Source organism: Balearica regulorum, chromosome 10 (genome assembly GCF_011004875.1).
Source record: "Balearica regulorum gibbericeps isolate bBalReg1 chromosome 10, bBalReg1.pri, whole genome shotgun sequence".
Taxonomy (NCBI): domain Eukaryota; kingdom Metazoa; phylum Chordata; class Aves; order Gruiformes; family Gruidae; genus Balearica; species Balearica regulorum.
In genome coordinates this window covers 21,352,942-21,376,920 of record NC_046193.1, presented here as the reverse complement: position 1 = coordinate 21,376,920, position 23,979 = coordinate 21,352,942, and the positions used below count along the sequence as shown (strand labels likewise).

Genomic DNA, 23,979 nt, shown 5'->3' with positions numbered 1-23,979 from the left:
GAGGGGTTGAAAATCAACTGTAATTCCCACTTTTCTTCTAATTTTCCACCTGAGGTGAAGGCTGCATCCTACGCTGGTTAAAAGAGAGAGTTGCCTTCTCCTTTCCCCCTGAAGAAGGCCACCAGGAGAGCCCTGCTCCTCTCTGCCCCGACAGAGCAGTCTGCCAAACTGGGAGGGAAAAGCACAATCGCTGGGTCTCGTCCTTCTCCAAAGCTGCGTAATCAACCAAAGACCTTCATCAGTGCTCCTTTATTTAGTTAAATTGCTTTGGAGCTTCTAGGGAGAGAGGACCTGTAATTTACACATTAGGATGCACATGGGCCCCAGGTCTTCAATTCAGCTTAAATGGTATGAATAGCCAATCCAGGCACTAATTTTCAAGGTGGGGAGCAATAATTTCTGCCACAGCCTGATTGTCTTTTTCAATTAAAGAGTGAAAATGCCCTTTACAAAGTAATATCAAGCTTCTCTAGAGGAAAAAATGGAAGGTCACAATTAAATTAAACAGGGAGAGAGTGGGGCGGGGGGGGAAATCCTTAGCTGACTTGATTTTTTGTTCATGTACTGAGAAACCCAGTGCAAAGAAACATGTGCTGTGAAGCTGTAGTGCTGGTCTACATCTGGTTTTTGTTATTTTTTCCCCTTTTACAGACTTAACAGCATAAAATATTAAAGCTCTCTTCTGAACCGAACATGGGACTTGCACCGAGCAGTAAGTGTTGATGCAGCCTTAGGGCTCTTACTCTAAACCCCATCTGCAGGCCAGAGGCATATCTGAAGATCTGACCTCTCAAAGGAAGGGAGACGTAAGAAATATATTTTTAATATTTTATATTCCCAAACAGTTTTCTCACTTGTCACAGCAGAGTTCATTTGTCACCTGTCATCACAGAGTCACTTTGCCGTCTGCATGAGTTTTCTCCAGATTGGAGTGCTCTTAAAAACAGATTTCTCTCCCCAGTCTAAATCTCATGGGCCAGATTTATCCCTGCCAGAACTTTACCAATTTGGCTGACTTACACCGGAGATGGCCCTGGCCCCCTGTGTCAAACTACCTCTTGGCAGAGGTGTTAACTCTTACCCAAAACTGGCTCCTTTCATTCATGTTTCCCCATGCTCCTGCAGAGACCTGGTTTCCCAGGTTGTGTGGAGACAGTTCATGAACTTGCCCCTTCCTTGGACCTTGACCTTCTCGCGGGCAGCGAGCAGCCATGCCCCTGGTGCTGCAGAGAGCCCCTTTTACCTCCATGTCCAGGGTCCTGCTGGGTATCTCCTGTTAAACACCCCACAGTCCCACTTCAGGCTATTAATTTCTTTTTATAATGCTTCTTCCAACAAGGTGATAATCTATACTCATAAAATACACAATAAAAAAAAGACAAGGAAGAGAGGGCTCTTGTACACTGCTGAAGGTGTGTAACAAGCATGTCCATGCATATTTCAGCCCTTCCCAAATTCCTGCCCAGCCCTTTGGAGATCTCGATCCAGCAGAGGACTATTTCTTGCAGAATCACCTCGGGTTATCCCCAGGCACCACAGCTTTATCTCGCTCATTCCAGCTGCAAAGCCATCAAAGACTTCCTTCCAACAGGATTTTCAAGGTTTACCTGAGCAACTGACGTAAAGCATTTTTGAATGTGAATCTTGTAAGTGGGATTTCAGGTGTAGTACATGTTGTTATTTCATTTAGAAGTGAATATTTACTTCTCCATACCAGATGTGGTTTGCCTATTGAGAAAAGACCTTATTCCTTCACACCATGGAAAGTACCAATGGCACACACTGTTCCTCCTTCTTTAACATAAGCTATGGAATCGAGAATTTTATCTTGTACCTCAAAACCTTTGTATTAGACAGGAGCAACCTTCACTACAAAAATAACTAATAAATTAATTCATTATTTTTATTCCAAAAAAGCCAGTAATTTATTCCAAAGAATTTAACTCAGTAATTTTTTTTCCCTTACAAGCCTCCAACTGTAACTTTTTTTTGTCGCATCAAAGAATGCAGAAGCTCATGTGGACTTTATGGATATTTCATTCAATAATTTATTGGAATCTAAGTCATATTGTCTGCAATGAAAGTAGAGCAGATAAAAAGAAAATCACCCAGACTGCAAATATAGACTGGTTTTATCCTTCAAAAATATTAAATTTTATCAATCAGAATCTAGCAGCTCTGGGACCTGTAGGTGCTTTGTTACCTACCATATCTCAATCACATATATTGCTTTTTCAATACAACTTGCAATGGGTTGATTTAGGATAAACATTTTATAGGAACTACAGAATAGTAAGTAATATATAACTAAAAGATAATCTTCAAATACTTATACGTTCCCTATTACTACTTTATCTGACTAGCTCACTGCCTGTAACGTTCCTTACAACATCTCTGCAACGTATGTCTCCATTTCATAGATAAAGAATTCCTGTACAAGAGGATTGAGAGCCTCCTTTTATTATAAAAGTTTAAGCAACTAACCTAACAGAATAAAACAGCTTTAACAAAGTGGCCTGATACAGCATAGCCCTGAACATGGTGGTGAAGTGCTCTGCGAGAGATGTTTTAAACCATTTCAGAGAGAGAAAAATGCAGCTTGGGTTTCTGATGCTGCTTGATCTGCTATGATGTTAAATAAAAGGGGAACGTTGCTGCCATCAGCTCCAGTTTATGTGTTTAAGAAGAGAGTGGAGGTCATGACTGCGTTTGGTGTCGATGGACATTAGATGGGCTCTGAGAACACAGAGTGGACTCAAACATTTAGGGAATGATGGAGAAAGCAACCCCCCTTCATTATGTAGACATACACATATCTTCTGGTTTTAAGACTCCAGGATGTTCTTTCTGTCTTCAAGAATGTCTGGATATTTGCATAATTCTATTCTTGTAGTATCTGAGCTTTAAAATAGAAATGCTATTATCACCCTGCCTTGTCCTGTCAGCAAGTGAAAACCTTCCAGGCTTTCTGCTTCATCACTGTTGAATGCTTGGTTGATGGCTCCTGCTTTTCCTTAAGCCTGTGAGAGCCTTTGTGTGCACAGACTTCTGCAAAGAAATAAACACTGGAAAGCTCAACAGAGATACAAAAAGACGAGCTGAATGTAGTGAGGTCTTGCAGCGTTTTTTGTCTTTGAATGAATAAGCTGCATTACTTATAATTGGTTCTCTGCAAATATTCTGCTCAAAGTAGCCTTGAAGGAAACACAGTGCCCCACTTCAGAGTGGCTAGACCCTTTACAGCAATGCATATCAGGTTCTCACCATGTTTTTCCTAATTTTGTGGGGAAACATTGTGAAGAAGAGGAAAAAAAGAAAATATGCCTGAGGCTGCTGGGTCTGCTCCATGGAGAGCATCCAGTAAGCAAAGACCTTGATGTAGAGTCCCACCATGGGGAACTGCTGCAGAGCGTGCTGGAGCATTGGCACAAAGTGTCCATAGCAATCAGAACCGATAAATGAAAGTTCCGTTTCTTTTTGTTCCAGGCAGAATTTTGACAAAATATGGGCTTTATTTCCAAGTAATAACCTGAACTCTTGGTCTATTTACTGTAACTCATTCTCTTCAGAAGCTTGCACTCCACCTACCCATACACAGAGAGAGGGAGGTGCTGCTGCTGTAGTTCTATTGGATTCTGTAACTGTGGTTAAAAGTCCAAAAGGCAATTTCGAGCTGTAAACCTATTTAGTGACATAAGGAGAGAAGACAGTAACATTTCCCTCCTCCAGACAGGATCGATCCGCAGGGAGTGTTGCTACTGCGGGTTGCATTATTTTCTCACCCGCTCACGGGAAGATGGAGATTGTGAGGTGTTGCCAGGACCATCAGGAGGGCTGCGCAGAGCCTGGAAAGGACGCTGGTTTAGATCTGTTTCTCCACGGATCTGCAAGTTGAGATACGTTTCCGCATTATACATAAGGAAGCCCTTTCAAAAGAGGGAGGCAGGCTTCATGCGTTACGTCGCATTTGTAGGTTATAAAAGGATGTGAATAGAGGCAAGTCTATGACTTTACCTGAAGTGTCCCTATGGAGGATAAGGGAATGCAGTAAATGAAGCAAAACTTTGAGGGATATATCTTTGATGGTGACCTGCTTCTGCCACTGGAAAGCTGGGCTCTTCCTCCTGTTTGCTCTTCAGGTGGCCATCCCTGAGCACCTACTGAACACTGAACTGAGACGCATATACCTCCTTTTGAAAAAGAGAGAAACTGCAGTTTTCATTCCTTCAACATAAGCTGCTAGACATCCTGATCAGTATGCCAGCCCTCGTGCGCAGTGATGAATTAACAGTCAGTTTAAAGACCCAGAGAGCTCTACTCAAGGTGGTAGTTACAACATCTAGCACACCTTTTAATCAAATACAATTGTTACAGAGGAATTTCTGGACACACACAGTACCACAATACAACCGATCCAGAAGTGCATGTGCCATTTAGACTAAAATTCATGCATGTCCAGAGTTTGCAAATTCAGACTATCTGATCTAAGTGTATTGATTTTTCCATTTTCTGTTTCAAAGCATATACTACAAGTAAAAAGGGTTATGACATTTTGAGGCATGCTGTATTGCTTTGCGATGTTTCTGTAATTTGTGTGCAGTCAAAGGTAAATAACACGATGAAGTAATCAGATGAAAAGTGGGCTTTCGTGCTAGCTGAGCATCTCACAGACAGTCACTCTAACAGGGCTTTGCTAATGCTCAGACTGTCATGATCTAGCAAAGACTAAATGGACTTGATTGCTTTTGATATAATTCCCTGAAATGGTTAAATGCTAATGATGGACTATTATTTTACGTTTCAGAATGGAAAAACTCTGTCCAGGAAGCATTATTGTCTCCTTAATTTGTTATTTCAGCAAAACTGCGTCATCTTCTGTCTGAACAAAAAGCACGTGAGAGCACTTGGGAGCTGCAGGTTTTATTCCATGTCTTCTACCACTATCACTCCCATCCACGCTGCGATGAGCACATCATCACTGGCCAAGGCGAGGGAGGATGCGTGTATTTAGAAAAATGCTGTTGAAAATAAGCACCAAGTAAAGCCCCTGAGCACTGCTTTGAAAAACGTGAGAATACGTTTGCAACCTAAAAATGCCAAGAAAATAATCCTTCCTTGGTCAGTAGTGCTGGGGAAAACTTTTAAATACGTGGTCTAATGTCTCCACTGTGTGCCCTCCAGTGTGGTTCAGGACAAAGTGGCTAATCCTGTTCATGAATTTAAATTGTTGTCATTGTTTCTCAGAATTTATGATTAATAATGGGGGCCTGAGGTCTGAGAACACCACAATCATCACGACTGTCTATCAGCAGTGGGAGAACAATTTGCCTGAGAATCTAATTTAAGATCCCTAGGCAACTAGATGTTTTCAATTAGTACTGAATTTTCTGGGTTTACGCCCTGAATAGTTAGGAATTGGGTTCACACGTGATTCTTTTTTGTGGTGGAGTACTTTTTTTTCTAGTTTGTTTAATTGCACTTCTTGTTTCTCCTACGTATCTGTTAATGTCTCTGTTATAGACATGTATGAGAACTAAAAGAATTAGTAACAGGCCTGGACAGACTGTTTTACAGCAGCTAGTTATGGGGATTTCCCTCAAGACCAGTTGTTTGCACACAGTTACTTTTACTTAAAACTGATGAAATAATTAAAACAAATCCCCTGTGTGCCTTGGGATAGAATTCTGGTTGAAGCCATACTTAAGCAGTTCTCTGTAACAGGTTTTTTTGTTTGTCTTTTTTTTAAGGCATGAAATGCAATTTGGATGCTCTTCATTAATAAAAATAGATTTTTGCAAAACACCTCATTAATATGCATATAAATGCGTCTTGGCACCACAGAATAGGAGAGACTCCAGTTTTACTGATCAAAACTCTTCTTCAAACCTGGATGCTTTTTTCTTTCGTGAGTTTTGAACGTGACTGTGATCCCGCTATCTCTGGCTCCGGCTCAGACGCGAGAGCTGCTGTGCTTGTGCCTGCTCGGGCTCCGCGGTGGCTTCGGGAGGTGGCTTCACTGGTGGTGGGGCTCAGGGCAGCTGCTTCGCCAGACGTGTCTGCTCCGACGTGCACGCAGGAGAAGCAAAACCTGTGACACCCGGGAAGCTTGTGCACAAGCATCTTCGTGTCAGTTTGGAAACTAAACTGTGTAAAACCTGGGGGAAATCTTTCCATGTCCCCATCTCTTTCTTCAAGCTGACGCTCTTGCGTAGGTCACAGAGATGAACGCCCCACAGATTTGTCTTTGACCTTCCCTTTAAGGAGAGCTGACCTTGCGTTGGATGCTAATGCTGAACTCGGAGGGGGGAAAGTACCATGTGGGTGGCAGGTTGTGACCCTGGAGCAAAGCTCGAAACTCAAATCCGCGTGAGGAGCCCTGCGTCTGCACGAGGCTCCGGCTACGCGAGCTGGGATCTGCCACCAACGCTTTTCAACCAGACTGAAGATCCAGATCAACCTCTCCAGCTCTTGCAAAACACACGTTGGCTTTTCCAAATGTGCTGCTTGCTGGGTAGCGAGAGACACTAGGGATTTATAGGGAGCTTTCAACTTTATTTATGACAAAACAAACCTTCGCCAGGAAGTACGAATAATATAGGATTGAATCCTATGTATCCCACTAATGCATTTATGGGCTCTTGCTCTGCTCTCTCTCACTGCTGCTGTCTCTCATTTTCAGCTTGTAGCTTTAATAATCTATGCCACTTCCTTCTGCACAGTGCTCCTCCCGCAGCTTTCATTTGACAGCTCTGTTTTTAATAGAGGATAAGCATGAAACTGCAGCTGAATCTGAAGACATAATTCTAATCTCATACCGCATTTATTTTGCTACTCAGAGAGCTCACTGTCTTGAACAGAGGAAAAAGTATTTTGCACATGTTAAATTGAGATGTACAATAGGTTTCCAGAGGTATCGTTAATTCAAACTCAAACTCAGAGTTAGTTACCTTGTAGTAAAAAGTCAAATATACATACACCCTGTTACTTGGATAATAGGCTTGATTCAATTATTTATCATGGCGATTGCAATAATATGCTGAGCAGCCTGATTCAGGGAAGAGTCCCGTTTTGTTAGGTATTGAATGAAAGTGTCATAATATCAACATGCCTGCCTGGATTTTAAGATATAGCCTGAAGTATTGGTTGAAACAAAGCAGTAAATTGGATGGCAACATGGAAATAAGAAATAAGAAAATGTTAACTGTGAAATAACTGTTTCAAGGTAATTTGTTCCACTACTCTCATCAGGTCATTATAACATTTTTCATGTACTATGTTTTTTTCTATTGTAAGACAAGTTAAAACTCCTAGTTTCGCAGTGATGCCGCTAAATTGAAGCATTTTCCTGTATTTTTGTGTTTGCCAATGTAAATGACAACCTTCAATTTGTTTGTCCTCTCTCTTTTGTATGGGAAAGGATGTAAACGTCTGTCACCGCTAATGAAAAAGTAGCGTGCTGCTTGAATATGGGATGTATTTACCATTATAAGGTTGCTGTTAAGCACTGAAGGATGAAAGCAGGATGGTAGCTGTGGGATTGTCTGCTGCTGTGGCCAAAGGAGACCCAACTTTGTTGTGACCAGCTCCCCGCAGTAACTTTGGAAAGTGTCTTGGTGGGGGTATGAAGTCTAAGTAAAGGAACTGCTTGATATTTAGCCCATTTTGACTGGTTTTTACTGGCACAAGACTTCAAGCTATTGGTGAGTTAAGTGCTTCAGAGAGAATTCTTCACCAGCACAGAGTATTAAAGAACTGGTGTTTAACAGCTGAAAATGCTTAATGCCATCGACAAAGCCCATTTTCTGACAAACAGGTCCTCCAGCTGCTGGGTGGCATCAGCTACATCGCACTGAGATGTGCTTTGCCTCAGACAGCCCAGAAACCACAGGTGATTTCTTTCAGGTTTGCGTGTCTCAGCGCAGAGCCCTGGCCCGCAGCCACCCCGGGAATGGGGAACCTGCAAGAGGGCTCTGCAGGGCCACCTTGCTCTCTGTGGGAAGGTGCACACCCATGTTTGGATCCTTTGTAAACTCAGCCTGATAAAGAAAACTGTGCTTTGTGGTGTACAGTTTCTCTTTTCTACTAGGGAAAACTTCCAAAGGATCACATTTCCAACAAGAGCTTGAAGATGAGACACTTCTGTGCCAACCAGCATCTTTCTTTCCCCCGAGGACTATCAGGGATGCATTTGTGAATGTAGGGACAAACATGGACCAGTGTCCTGAGAAAGGACTTTTCTCCTCTCTCTTCCTCACCAGTGAGGTTTTCCCCATAGGCTTTCTTCCCCTTCTTTCACTCCTTCAGCTTTCTCCAAACCCTTCTCCTTGCAAAGACTTAAAACAAGACAGTTTTCCAGAGCTAGCTTTGGTCCTCTACATGGTTATGAAATGGCGAAAGGTAAAAGTAAACATAGAAAACCATATGAAGGAAACGCAATTAAATATTCCGCAGAAGAGCACTCGCCAGAAGAGCTGTTTGTGTACCCCAAGAGCTGGTGCACCAAGCCGGTGGGATTCCCTAGGGGCTGGGGGAGCAGCGAATGGGAAGCTAAAGTGCTTCCAGGGATTTAAATCAGGGCAAAAATTTTCCAGAAAGAAGAATAAATCATTGAGTAATATGATATGCTGAACAATCACAAGAGCCTTCTTTCTTTCACAGATATTCCCAATTTTCCTTTCTCTCCCCCTTTTTTATTTTTTCTACCTCCTTTGTGCCTTCATTTGAGGGTACTCCTTTTCTTTAGGTCTTTTCCCAGTTCCATTCCTGGCCTATCCTGGTTCCTTGGGAATTACAGAGTCCACAGACAATTTTGAGGTGGCTACCTATTCTTGCTTCTTTCTAAAATGGGATTTGTTCTGTCACTAAACAATTTTCATCTCCAGATCTTGAAATAATTTCCCATACAGGAAGGCTGGCTTGCAAAGATGTTTCAGAAAAAGTGGGAAAATAGTGAATAAAAATTTTTGTTTCAATTTGACCAGCTCTCGGGAATCAAAAGCTCTTTGACAAATTCAGAGTAAAACATTATTAAATGAGATACCAGCAATATACTGTTTGATCAGCTCTACTAAAAGAGAGTCTGTGAACCATCATGACCTCTAACGTCTCCTTTGTATAACCCCATGACATGAGATTTGCTATGAGAAATGGAACAAGATTAATAATTAATACGTTTGCTGGTGTCTGAAATAGCGACACAAGGTTGGCTTTAGACACATGTTTTATTAATGAGGTTTGAAAACAATTGCTTTCTCCCTGCAACAGACAGCTCAGACCTTTATACTGCAGAAAAAGGAATGGAGGTAATATCTGGGGGTTTTGTTGTTGTTGTTCACTCTCCCCCACCCCAGGGCATTAACAGAACTCAGTCACCACATATAAATTTTGTGAAAAAGACTGTGAAGTTGTGAAGAAGTGAAATGGGGAGCAAGCCTAAAATAAATTTTAAATTGTCTCAAGGCAGCAAACGCGCGCTACCCAATCGAGCTGAAATAGGAACCATTTCAGAGCATTGCTCATCATTTTGCACGCTGTGGAAGGAAAAAGTGTTTCTTACACCGTTAATGTAACAAAATGTCAGGGTGGCAATTAGGGGGACAATGTTTTTATGATTCAGTTAGACCTCATTACGCTATAGAAAATAGAAACCTAACTTTTTGCAACATTTCCCCCCCGTCAATTGTAACTACCTGCAATATAGCAAAGAAAGCACTGTCTTAAAAAGTGAAAACACCTTTATTAAGTGAAAATAATTGCACTCATCTTCCTTGACCTTTCAATTTTCGGAAAGTTATTCTTGTTCCTGAGGGCTAGCAGCCATCAGATGTCTGGTTTTGTTATTAATATTTACTAGGAATGATTTTTTTTTTAAGAATAAGCACTGCTGAAGTAAGCCAAACCTTTTGAACAGAATCATAGATGATACTTTAATTATCCAATAAATTACAGCTCATGTCCAGAATTAATCGCAAAATAATGCTCTAATAAATATGATCTTCCCAACTTACATGCAAATTGAAGCTTTGCCTTCCTGCTCAGAATTGTTCCAAATGAATTTGTGGCCAAACACTGGTATGTTCCAATATCCTGTTTTTTATGTGGGTTATTGATTGCCAAGCTGCCTCCAACCAACCTGTAGTGATAACTCATGGTAAGATCAATATCTGTGCCATTTTGCTTCCACCTTTGAGGGGAAAAAAATCAAATTATGCTTATAATTTACAGAGCCTATTCATATTTATCTTAAATAGTGTGTTGTAGCATACCTGTAATGATAAAAATGTAGTTAAATATCACGAAATCGTATCATTTTTCACACAAGACTTCTTCTTATATCAATCTTAATGATATCAATAATTCTGTTCTTAGAAAAATCTTTACTGCTTGTATGCTAGTCACCAGTGTTCATCAAAATGTCTACAAAAAGTAATTATAACTTATTCATACAGACGAAGTTATCCATACAGTTGGGGGTATGGTATACACCTCAACTGCAGCTACCTGTATTATTATTTTTGATAATATAAATGCTACCCGAATGTGCTTTACAGTCCTTGCAAATGATGTCATAAATTTGGTTACAAAAATGATTTGGAGATAGAAATCAGGAAAGATTACACTTCAGCGGATAAAAGAAAGCAGGGAGAGAAGTTTTTATACAGCAAAGTATATATTTTAAACGGCAAGTTTGAGACTGATAATTTAATGATGAGAATGCTGCTGGTTTAAACCATGGTCTGTCCCTGTTAGTCCACTAAGTAGAAAATGGATTGTGTCTGCAGCATTACACAGCTATTTACAAATGTCAAAATAAAATTTATATTTCAAAAAAAATAAATATTATCTGTTTTAAGGAGGGAAATTTTGCAGCTTTACCATTAGTCACATAGGGGCTGAATTTTCATTCTCCACATGAGGCCCAAAGGAGGAATAAAGGACCCCAGTCACTGACGCCTGCAAGCTTTGGGCTTGTTTATGCCACACTTTAGGCTGTCAGCAATCCTAAAACTACATAACTACACATTTTCTTCTCCTAATTTTATACCATGACCATCTCTTTAGCCTGTATCATTGCTGCTGACCTATGTGGTTGTGATGCCCACCCCTCCGTGGGATGCAAAGACCACACAGGAGTTGCTAATGGCTCACGCTGGGTTTGCAGAAGGCTTTATGACAGTCCTTGAAACAAGGACAATTGTCTCCTTGTTAATTATCTGAAGGATCACAGCATAATAAATTTCTGTTTCTTGTTCTTGGCAGAGATGAACTTACTGGCAGCGATGGCAGTTTCCACACTGAACAAATTGAAGCAAACTTGCACCATAACTATATTCCTGGGAGATCTGACCTGGATATGCAGCCCACTGCTTTACTTCTAACACCCACAGAGCGCGCTCTACGCCATCAGGCTGCACAGGTAGTTGTTCTTTTGGAGGAAGGTTTTCAAACTGTGCTGTGAAATGCAATTCTGTGTTCCAAGGGAAATCTTGACAAATCTGGAAGGAGGAAGCAAGGATCCTGACCTTTTAAGTGGGCACTTGTTGTTTTTAAAGATGAGTAACGACTGATTAAAATATGAAATCAAATTAATACTGTGAATTCAGTAATTCTTCTTACCAATTGCAGGTGATTTTTGATGCCTCCATACCTCTGCTCTATTCCTTTCTTATGTTTTGCTTTACTTGATCCAGTTTTTTGCTGTTGTTTGGTGGGGCTGTTTTAGCTTTTTTTTCCCCCAGGATGAGCAAAATCTGAACTGATGCCCATCCATGAGCCTTTTTGATGAAGCAGGAGTCTGTATCAGTGTTAAGATTTTGCCATGTTTCAGGATTTACATACGGTACACGCTGTCTAAACCTTTCAAGTTTCTAGTATAGGATATTCTGGTATTTAGTTTGCCAGTTCTCTTTAATTTCAGAATCAATCACTGAAATAACTGCTGTCATCATTACAAGGCTCCCAATTAAGCTCTATAACTGTTTTTTCAGAACAAATGCAAAGTTGTTGTCTTAGTTGCTGCAAATGAATTCTTCACAGTATTCCCATAATCATTCTAATCACCGTGGTACAATGAATATTAAACTTTGCATATAGATCAGGGATTCATCTCCTGGTGTGGGCTTTTTCCTAATTAATATGTTTACATCACTGAAGGAAGAGAATTAATGAATTCATGTGATAAACAATGATTTAATGACTTTGTGTGTTCTCCAGTATACTGTCTAATACATAGAAACCTCTGAAGAATTATTTTAAGAAAATTTTAATATAGGTCTGTTAAGGCAGGGATCACCTACATATTTCATGAACAACTTCATGCAACCATTGGAAAACACTTTTCATCAATTATAGGAAATGCATCCTGGACAAATTGTTTCAGAGTCTAAACTTATAAAAAACCCACAAAAAACCAAACAAAACTATATTCTGATGCTGAATTTGATAGTTTCTTAGGAATATAAGACTTCTCAAATCACATTGAAATGTCTAAACTTAAAAAAAAAATAATAATCCTGTGTGTTTTAAGAATTCATAGAACAAATGATCATATTCCATTTGCTTCAAAATCTATCTTTTTATGGAACACCAGTTATAAAATGTTCCCAATAAATTCGTCACTAAGTTAAAGACTTTTGGAACATGTATAAGTGGGACCTCCCCTGATTCCCATCTTGATTTAAAGATCTCAAGCTAAAGGCAATCTATTCTCTCTTGCTTTCTTTTCTTAAACTGTTAACAATTTATCACAGCATCTGAATATACCAATATATCAGTATTCTTCCAAGATTTTAAATCTTTGATGCTGGACTTATTTGGATCCTTATTCTAAAGTACACTGCAGTCAAATCATTTCAGCTCCATTTATAGAAAGATAAACTTGTAATACATGACAATTTACTCATATTTATACTACTTAATCAATAGTTGTGATTTGCTATTCAAATAATCTCCATCTCCAAGCAAATAAAAATGAGGAGGAGTAGAATTTATTAATGAACATGAATATGTGAGTAATGTGTATTTACAATGCAACTGCAAATTATGCAATCTGTCTTTAGGGTAATAACTTAAAAGAATTGTGGAAAAAATAATATAATGAATTTCTATCATGTTTTCGCACTGAAAAAATATTGATCTAGCTAAAAATGTTCAAAGAAGACAGCAGCACATAAAACTTATAAAAATGGTGCGATATTAGAGATCTTTGCAGAATACAAATATTCTTAGGCCTTGTTTGAGAAATGCCAGTATGTTTCACTATACACAAGTGGACTGTTAGGCTGCAAACGCAGAGGTTGCTCTGGTGTTTAGCCTTCCCTTATCCTCTCGGAGTAGAGTTTCTTCTGGACCATGTATCTACCGACACCACGAGCCCAACTCCATTGTCCCTATCCCAAGGATACTCCACAGTGCTATGTAATGTCTAAGTAGCTACAATTGAGTGAGTCCCATTTCTATGAATAATGCATCTGGAAAAGAGTATTGTTCCATAGAAACTATTTAGAAAAAGGAAATCTTTTCTTTCAGAAGATGTGACTTCTTTTTGGAAATGAAATGTGAAGGTGTATCAATTTCAGTGAAACTGTCAATCTAGAAATGTTGAAACAATTAAGGAATTAATTTCTAATGTGCAAATATTTTGGATAAATTCAAATGCAATATTTCATTACTCTGTTTTACTTGCCTTTAAAAAAAGATACATTTACACCTATCGTAATTTCCTGCTACAAGAGCTTTGTCCAGTCCCATGAGTAAAATCCTGGAAGCACGCATGGCTGCGTCACAGTTTTGTACCAAAGTTATCATAGCTAGAAGCTCTTACTTGCATATATCTTTCCCTAATTTGAACTACTTTCTCTGTGGATATATGCATACATGATTTAATGAATTATCTTTTCAGTGTACTGTTACAATAAAAATATTTTTTTAAATCTTCATTGTGTTCCATGTTTCTTAAATTATTTACACTCAAATGGAAATGTCCTGCCAAGTCACCCGAAACTTTCTTGTAATTGGGAAAAAAAAAACCCTCACAAACCCCTCTAGTATAAAGTAATGTCCATAGAGGAAGAAAATAGAAAGTTTAAAAACTATTGACTGTGACAACAAAGTTTGAAGGCATTTCTAATTCTACTCCACTTTTGAAGCGGAATCTTCAATGAGTCAAGGGACAGCATTTTAGTGAACAAGTACACTATAGCAGGGTTGCCATTCATTTTTCAAGGGTATGAATAAGATAAATATATTTTGGGAGTTACTGGAAATCATTCTACAACATTATGCATTGATGATAAACATATTTTATGTCATTTGCAATCACTGTAGACTTTGTGCTTCTGTTCCCCTCACTTTTATTTGTCTGTTACAGTTATCTTCTGTGGTACTTTGATTTGGATTGAATTTGAATCTCTTTATCTTAATTTATTGCATCATTCTAAGTTATGTTGAAATATTAAAATATAGTTATAATGAATAATGCTTATGCTGTCCTTGGAGTTCTTATTTATTGGTTCAATTGACTGCTCTCTGTGAAGATTATTGAGGGGAAAAAAAAAATCCTCAATTTCAAACTTGCATGAAAATGCTGGATTATGTGATTATTCTGGATACTGAATGTACCTTCAGAAAAAAAGTTAGAGCCAAGCACCTGAGACCAAACAGAAAAATCAAAATACTGCAGAAAACACTTGCTTGGCAGACTCTAGGTGACTTCTTTCTGGGTTTGGTTTTGGTTTTGGGTTTTTTTTTTCCCCAATGTGGAGGAAGGCTAAGTGTACTGAACTGAATGACTTAATGCAAGAAAACTGTGGAACTGTGATATGTCCATGGACAGGCTGTAAGCAAAAAAAGGAGTGAAATTCGTTACTTGATGATAATCCCTCAATCAACTACAACAGAAAAGCTTAAGTGCAAAAAATTATAAATCTAGTTTGAAAGGTTATGGTTTTTTACCACCAACATCCCACAGGGAAACAGTTGAAATAATGTACCTGATATTATAAACAATTTTGACTGTATAGCAAAAAGTATAATAGATAAAATTATATTTATAAGGACATTTATAGAGATTTTCTAGTACCTGTGCTGATTTTAGAGATATTTCTATACATATTTCTGTTTCCATTGTAATCAGATCTATGTTCTCTGTTACTTCCAACAGTGTCCAACAGGAAATCGGTGCCTCTCATTTTTTGTTACCTAGCCGTTATGCCTACTTTAATTCTATGCAATTCTTGTGTGGCGGTGGTTAGACACAGGATTTTGAAATGAAGTTGCAAAAAGTTAATACTATATTCAATGGATCTATAAGACTAGCACAATACATAATAAAATAAGACTTTTAGAATTTTTTTTCTTTAAAGAAAAGGCATTAATCAGCATATTTATTTATTTAAAATGTGCTAAACAGCAAATTAGCTTGGATATAACTTTATTCCTGTTGTAATAGTTCTTTATTTCTGAATCAAAGAAAAACCTTGCAATAGTCCTTGCAGTTCTTTTCCATCACTCAACAAAGGATATGATTAAAATTTCATACTGTGCTTCATTTATCTAAAATTGTTGGAACTTTAAATATATGGGCTCAATCGTTATCTGATAAAACTGGCATTAGCTCTAGTAAAATCAAAGAAAAGTGCTGAAGATTTCCCCTGCCTTTCAAGTCATGGTGAAAAGCTCCCCGGTTGTAACAGCAGCAGTGAAGGTCTGATAACTTCTAATTGACCTAGATGGTTCAGGATCCATCCCCAGATGTTGATCTGGTCTTACTAGAGTAACTGAGGCTTTGGAAAACATCATTATAGTGCAAAGAAAATAATGAATCTAATTAATGGATGGGTAGAAAAAAGTGAAAGAGAAAATATGAATATCAGATATATGATGGGAGGAGACTTCATAGTTCTCCTGCAGAATGAAACCTGCTGTGTCTGCTATTTGTGTGTGTGAAGAGTCCATGGTTGGAAAACAGGATTCAGTAATTTTTGTAGGTCTCTGAGGAAGCTGTCCCTATAAATGGATATAAAACACATGGATGGATGAACTGGAAAGACTTGACATTTGTGACATGAACCAATTCATGCTGAAAACAGGAAGAACAAATGGGATGGGAAATGGATAAGGATTTCTTGGCACAGGAGGAGAAGTTATGCTGTGAAAAGGAGATAAAGTCTTCCCTTACTAGCACAATATTTGGAAACAAATTAATACATGAAGTACAAAAGCCAAGTTGATAACTAGTAGTGATACTTTACAGAGGAAATTCTTGTGTGAGCAATTAAAAGCTATTGAAGAAACACTGTCTCAGTATTTGGTAGGACACAATTTTCTTTCACGTCTTGCATGAATCATTTTTTTTTTTTTTTTTAATTTTCCTTTTCCCAAACCATTATTTTCCCCATTCTATTCTGAAGAAAGCTCACTATTAGACTCAGGTTTCTGGCTCCTAGGTGCAACAAACTACATTTCAAATGATGAGTCCATCATTATTGAATAAACAAACAATCCTATGTACCAAAGTTTTATTAAGTGAGTCTACAGAGTATTGTAAGCTAGATATCAGAGCTGTGCCTTGCTGTTTCTCTAAATAAACACTATAAATATATACATGAAATGTTAGAATTAGAAATGGGCAAGGATGTTGCTCTTATGCTTTCCAAGCATTTATTGATATCTGGAAAGTTTTATCAAAACAGCTATTCTGTGGATTCAGAAGTAATTTTGTATGTTTTAAAATACTTTGGGGACAATTTTCAATGATGTGCTTTCCTTTCCTGTGTTAATTTTCTTTACAGTAGACTAGCAAAAATATTTTTCCTTCATTCCTCAAATTTACGATACTTATGTGGCTTTTAACTTTTCACTCTTTTCGATCCTCTTCCCCTCAGATTTCTGACAAGCAAGCTTCTAATGATGTGATATCATAACTACATAAATTAAAATATATACTTTTTTTTTCTTTAAATAAAATCAGTGATTGTGAAATTATTTCATTTTTACATGTAAATGACCAGTCCTAAATGCAGCCGTAGCCCCAGGACCTTCCTCATACTACATCAGCAGAAAATCCACCAACAAAAAATCCTCTCTCTCCTGGAAGCAAACAAAGTTGGGTTCTGTCTACGGGCTGTACTCTCAAACGCAGGAACGCACGAAACCCGTCCCCAACGCCCGGCTGTGGGGCCACGGTTGCTGGCTACAGCCGCTCTCGCTGCGAGTGCTCACCACATTTTGAGGTACGTATGAGTGTGTACTACCGACTGAAACAGACTTAAAAGATTTACAGTGAGAAAGTACTTTTCCAAAGTTGACTTCACCTGTAGTATGGGAGTGGGTATCCTTTAGCTGTACAGTTCAGTAGGATTTCTGGATTTGCTGAGCCCATGGAATAAGTGATATCATATGGCTCTTGGATAAAAATAGGACCATGAAGGGTTTCTTCCCCTGTGAAAGAAAAACAATAATTTAAGATTAGACATATTTAGCATGTCCTTATACATAAAAGTGTCCTTTGGTGTCCTTCGCTTTCGGTCAAAAGTTAAGGTCTGCTATTATATTCAGCAGAGAATCCAGCTCCAGACATTTGGCTATTAAGGAGGAAATATTTCAAGCCTGATTGATAATAAAATCACATATCCCAGGTGTTGGTGATTTATTTTGCAAGTGACAGTGAACACTAGCTTCTTTGCATATTTCCTATGGAAGTTATATGGCCATCTATTAAATCTCCCCCATCTACCTTATAGTTGTGCTTTAGATCGTGACTGGAAGCAGGAAAGGATGAAGTTGTGGCTTTCTCTGTTTGGCACTTCTGCCTCCCTGCTTGTCTACTGAAGCGGACGTGTTAGCCTCACATCACCCTCTGAAAGGCAGGTAGCTCATTGACTGCGGCCAAATCCTGGCAACACCAATGTTTGCACAGGATCCATGCACGCACATACCGCGGGAGAGGGAGGGCGAGCCCCTCCAGCGAACCGCCAAACAGCTTCTAGATCGGGAGGTAGGTCATGGTGGGACTGTGGTCCTGGGCTTTTCTCAGCTACTGCAAATAAATCTTGCTCTGCTAACACCTCCTCCTGCATGCCCAAAGATGATCAGTTGTCCCGATGCATTAACGCCCCCAGGCTTCACCCCAGCCAGGTCAGCTCCGGCCGCTGGCGCCATCGACTCAATCGCCTTCTGCAGAGCCATGGGCAACTGCACAAAGTGCATGTCAAAAATCAAATCATCTGTACCTGCTATCAGCTGTATACATATTCATCTCCCTTCACACTTTTCAACCACTTCAATCCATTTCCTCTAAATTTAACAAAAAGCCAGATCAGCATTGTTGTCAGCTTTCATCTCTTTGGGCCACTTGCTGTTTTTCTAAGTTGCGATCCTGGAATTATAAGAATAATTTGGCTTATCTGAAGTAATGAGGATGTAATATTTAATTTTTTAAAATATCATTTATTTTTAATCTTTATTTAATATCTGAAATGTTTTTAACTGAACCAGAAAAGTTAACAACCTCATCTTTCTATGAATAAAATTATTTTCTACTCATGAATGTAGTCAGACTTTTCTACTTCAGTGGATCTAAAGCAAAGAACATCTGGGAAACTCTAGACAGTCATGAACAAATGAAAATGTTTTATACTTAAGCTTTTTTGACCAGAAGCCTTTTTCAGGATGGCATCTGATAATCATAATGTTTTCCCCATATCTTAATCAAGATGCCCATTCCCATGTGTCTGTTAGCCCGATATACACTGTATATCCTTTGGAAACTCAAAAAAGTCAGCCCAGCTGCGAGTGTGTTTTCATGAGCAGTGCCTGTGAGAATAGGCCTTCAAAAGAATTAGAGTAAAATTCAAAGTAGCAGTCAAAAAAGATTGATTTGTTTTATACTACAAGAGCTGTTTGGGTAGACACATTTTATTTTAAGAATATCTCATGTTATAAAGGAGATGATTGTGTGGGTATACTAGAAGGAAAAAATGCATCCTCTCAGGTTAGGATATAAAGTAAGTCAGGCTAGTAAACAGCTGAGAGGTGCTAGTGGTTTGAAGATAAAATATTAAACTTGGCTGAACATTATATGTGATGTGATAAGTGACATAACGGACCATAAAATGCAGTGAATCACATAAAAAGTATCAATTTCCATAGCTTTTTCATTCTGCTATACTTTGCAGACTATGTGTGAACTTAGAGTAGACTCCAAATATTTCATGACTTATCTGTAACTAGTGGACACAGGTGAAAATACGAAGCAAACCCAATGAAAGAAGCTGTCACTCAACCACATTCAAGACACGATATGGCCTTGCTGTTTGCTTTTGGTGGGGTTACTCAAATACCTAAAGATAAGCGCATGTTTCAGCCCTTACCTCTGTCTAGAGCTTAAATTCATAATTTTTTTGTTCTCTATACTGTGGTTCTTCCAGGGGCCTTTAGTCATAGAGCAAGATGCTGTAAATAAATAACTGGTATCTTACAGTGCCAACTTTCTGATCAGAAAGATTACACATCTCTCTTAGGTGAATATTCACCTAAGACCCCAAATTAGTTTTCCTTTAGTTCATAATTTCAGAATCAGTTGATTGTAAAGTAAACCAGAACAATTTCTGTTTCTCATGGTAGTCTTTCTTGTTGTGGGGAGTTGGGGAGAAGACAATTTGTTCAGCAAACCGTGCGGGCCAAGGCAGAGTGGCTCTCAGAGGTGGTGACTGCATACAGTTAAATTATCTTTGTTTCTTTTTCTGTTACTCTTCTATTTTTAATCTCTCAACAAATTGTAAGACTTCTTTTTTTCACTGCTTCTGCAATCGATACTTTGACTTGTATTTTCTTTGCTAGGAATTTTCTTCCCTTCTGGGTTAATTTACTCAGCCTGTTAGTCCTTCTCCTTCCCTTCCCAGAACAGCCAGTGAAGATCTTTTCTAAAGCATCAAAATGACCTAGGGATCGTTGTTCCATTTTCAAAATCAATGTAGGTGGGTGGGCCTGAAATTTAATAGTGGTGAGCTACCTGATGTACATAAAAAGTCCTGGTTTAGCTGATAAAAATGTAAATATTTTGGTAAATCTGGAATTCAATTCCCTTTCAGCATCCTTAATACAGCAATGTTGAATAAGGACACAGAAGTTTACATGTACCCTACCAGCTCCTTTACAGTAGACATGTCACAGTCCCTATCACAAAAATATTGTCTATGAATTTTAGTAGAGGTGGCTTCATGCTATCATTTTGTTTTCTCTTTAATATCCTTTTCTTGCTGCCTGATCTGCAACAGAGAATAATACCACATTTGTGAGAAATGATGTGCACTTTCAGAGCCAATGGTGTACTATGAGTCCATCTCTTATTTATAGAAAAGGTCAGACTGGTCATTTCTAATTTCCTGACGCATCCTTTTGCGTTTCATGTAGAGAATGGCCATATATTTCTCCCCCATTCTCCAGCTTCAAAACGAGTCACCATGATTTCTCCAGAGATACATGTGACAAATGAATCGCTGTAGGACTGTTTACTTTTGTTAAGATTTAAATAATTCATACTTTTTTAATCTATTGGAATATGAATATTTGATTAAATGTATCATTTTTATACATAAAACTTGTCTGCGAGTCCTCAGCATGGTGCTTGAAAGCAAATATAAACTCTTGTTATGAAATGTTTTATAAGAAGTTAAAATGTATTTCTTTATGATACCCAATCAGTTTGATCTCCATAAAGACCATAATTATGCTAGTCTGAATTCAGATCTAAAGTATGAAAATGAATCAACATTCCTTTATTCATTATATGATATTGTCTTCAGCCAATGTAGAGATTAACACAGGGCCAATGGGAGAGGAGGAAACCTATTTTTTTCATAATTATGTATCAGCAGAGGCTATCACAGTCCTTTCCTCTCATTGCTTTATGGGCAACGGTTAGTTATATTGGGCTATGATATTCGTGTCAAATGTAGTCAAAGAGGTTTTGGTTAGCGACAATAAATATTTAAATGTTTATGCACTGTCTCATCCAGACAAGGAGAATGCAATACAAATCTGGAGCCCACACTTAATCAACTTAATTTCCAGCCAAGTCCTGCTCCCTCTTCTTTCCTGTTGTCTGACTCTGGCTGGCTTCATGTTTAACTCCTTAGGAGGTATCTTCTCAACTAGAAATGCTAGGCGATACAGCCGGAGAGCAATTCAGGCTGGCCAAGACCCAGGCTGTAACATATGTGTAGATAACTGAGCAGACCAATGCTGCAAAACAACTGACTTTTATCGCTTTCCTGCCACTGTTTTTTCTTTCTATTATGATTTTTTTGCAAAGTGGAGTTGTAATTACTATTACCCCAAACTGATCAGTAATATCAGATAAATTCTGTTTGGTGAAACCGAAAGTGTCCTAGAAAACACCATGCTCCGTTTGCAGAGAAAGACCACTTGAGGCTTTTGGTTTACCTCTGTAGTTCTGCTCCAGGTACACAAACTCAAGAAGATTCCTTGCTCAAGGACCAGAAATGTACAGTTCTGCTGGTCTGAGACCTTCGAAGGGTGCAATATTTGCAGCTCCTGTGATTATTTCTATTGCCATGATGTTTTGTGGAGCAACTCAGAGGTTAGGAGTCCTTTGTGGTGTGTGCTGTAGAATTAGTAGCTAGAGGTCTTGCACTGAAGAATCCCAAAGAAGTGATGGACTAGGGCTGCCCTTTCCTCACGCAGCAGGCATGCAGGGGTCATGCTGCTGCCTAGGCAGGTATAGACGTAGCATATCAGTGTACCCTTACTGAAGATTGGAAGAATAAAGAGGCTGGAATAATGGTAAAACCTGTACTCTAAAAAGCTTCTAAATGCAAAACTGCCATAATTCACATAAGCAAACCAGATAAGGAGGAATTTATCCAGGCTATTAAGTTCCAGGAAGGCTGTAAATTCCAGAGGTAGTGAATTTCTAATGAATCTTTCTTAATGTGTCTCAGATAGAGGCTCATATCTGATCCAAAACATTAATATGACTTTATGGGCCAAAGCTGACACCTGATTAAGAGGCCTCTTTTAAATCAGCTTGATAGTAAAATACCTGTCAGTTCTAGCAAAAAGGATGGGACAGGTGAGTTAGAGACTTCCCCTTTGTCATGACAGCATGGATAGAAAAAATGTGAAAAAATCCAAATGATTTCAAAATCTGTTTAATTTTCCACACAGCCGCAGACATTAGGAAGTTTTAAGTGGAAGAGAGGGGATTTATAGGGTTCCCAGATTTTTAAATGGGATCGAGCCTTTCCCTGCAAATAACATTGGGGCTTTTGATTGAATCTTGTGAGAACCAGAACAGAATGATTATTTTCCTCATCAAAAGCCTGGACCAGGTAGCTCAAGGACTTTAAAAGGAGCACGACAGATGCAAAACAAGAGGTAATGGATGAAACGCTGTTTGCCAGCAGGAAAGCATAAAGTAACACACGTCGGTTCAAGGAATCAAATATTAACACTGAAAGAGAAGATGGGAAAAGAAGTGAGAAGCAGAAAAGGGCCATGAAAGCACTCTGGAAAAAGAAAAACAACTTGTCAGTACTATAGGCAATGGGAGGCAGGCTTCCCTCCTCTCCCTCTCCACGACATTCAGTTCTCAATCAGCGAGTGAAGCAGGAGACAGAGAGAAAGGGAGATTAGAAGAGGTGTTATAGGTTTGAGCAGGCAGAAGCAACCTAAAACCAGTAGGATTTCCCCAAAGGGCCTTCAACTTTCATGTGTTTTCTCCCTTCAGACATTGATGTACAGAGCTCCTTTCAAGTTTCAGCTTCTATTGAAAAAGTCAAATTGGGAGTAGTGGTGAAATTCCGCATTGTCTCTCCTATCAGACACCAAAACCAGAAAGACACTTATCTAACTCTGATGTAGGGGGAAAGGTAAGCGTGGAGGAGGCATGCAGGGTGAAGTCCTGGCCTACTGAAGTCAGAGAAACTCTCAGTAAAGGATGGAAGCTTGGCGCTCGAGCCCAGATTTTATATACGAAGCTGTCTATAAAATGACAGTCAACAGTGCAAGGCATCCCTTTCATCTGTGCCACAGTAGGTAGCGACACCCCTTCCTTGCAGAGTCGAAAAATAGCGAGGGTAAGCAGATGAAAGGAGGCATAGCTGTGAACCCGCCATTTCCCAGCAGCAGGGTGGGAGCCATCACCCCAAGCGTCCGCCTTGCTTTGTCCCCCCCGTCCTGCTCTCCTGGAAAATCGTGGTCTGGATTTGAGTTTGGAGACATAGCTTTCAAGATCAGAATAGTTTGGGCTCCTCCTTCCCTGGCAAAGGGCACAGAAATGTTAAATATCTTCATTGAGAATAATTCTGTATCCCTCCAACTTTATTCCTTGAAAAAGTATTCAAATATTCCAATATTTTTCCTAATATTTAAACATAACCTGTGTGGTGGTGTAGGTAGGGTGATCAGAGGCTAATGTGGCAAACAACGCGCTCAGGTTATATACTAACTGCACGTTTTCCTGAAGTACTTGGGTGTGAAAACAACCAATAAATGTATAAAATATTACTTTAATTACTAATATAACCAGCTGTCAGGATTGCCAGAATCTAGCATATAAAATTAGGAAGTAATATAGCACAGGTAATAATTAAAGAAGTATTATGCAAACTCAACCATATTCTTGAATTATGAGGGTTTTTAATTAAATATACATATTGACAAAAGCTTTTGTCAAAATCTGAAGCTTCAAACATTTTTTAACAGTTTTATTATGATAACCAGTATTACTTCAGCACTTTGAGCTAACTTTCTGTGAATATAATTGGGTATCAGTGTATTTATTACCCATCTGCATTTTGGTCTAACAGATACACACATGCTAATTCTGAAATGATTAATGATGGCTCTCTAAATGCCAAAATGTGATGTTTCTCATGATATCATACTGTGTATAGCAATCAAACTCTTACTTCAGATTTACATGATACTAACTGCATTCAATGCAAAACCAAAATA

General features: G+C 38.8%; 1 protein-coding gene across 7 annotated transcripts in view; it reads right to left on the bottom strand.

Annotated features, from left to right (window-relative positions):
• Positions 1-23,979, bottom strand: part of CNTN6 (contactin 6) — a 145,195-nt gene that overhangs the window by 73,719 nt on the left and 47,497 nt on the right. For 3 of the 7 annotated variants that reach the window (XM_075762476.1, XM_075762477.1, XM_010303280.2), the window contains 2 exons: positions 17,313-17,439; positions 10,008-10,183 (listed from right to left, as the gene is read on the bottom strand). In XM_075762476.1, coding sequence (XP_075618591.1) covers positions 10,008-10,183; positions 17,313-17,439 — 303 coding nt within the window. The remainder of the gene's footprint in view (positions 1-10,007; positions 10,184-17,312; positions 17,440-23,979) is intronic. The other 4 variants (XM_075762479.1, XM_075762478.1, XM_075762481.1 and 1 more) reach the window with 2 other exon arrangements.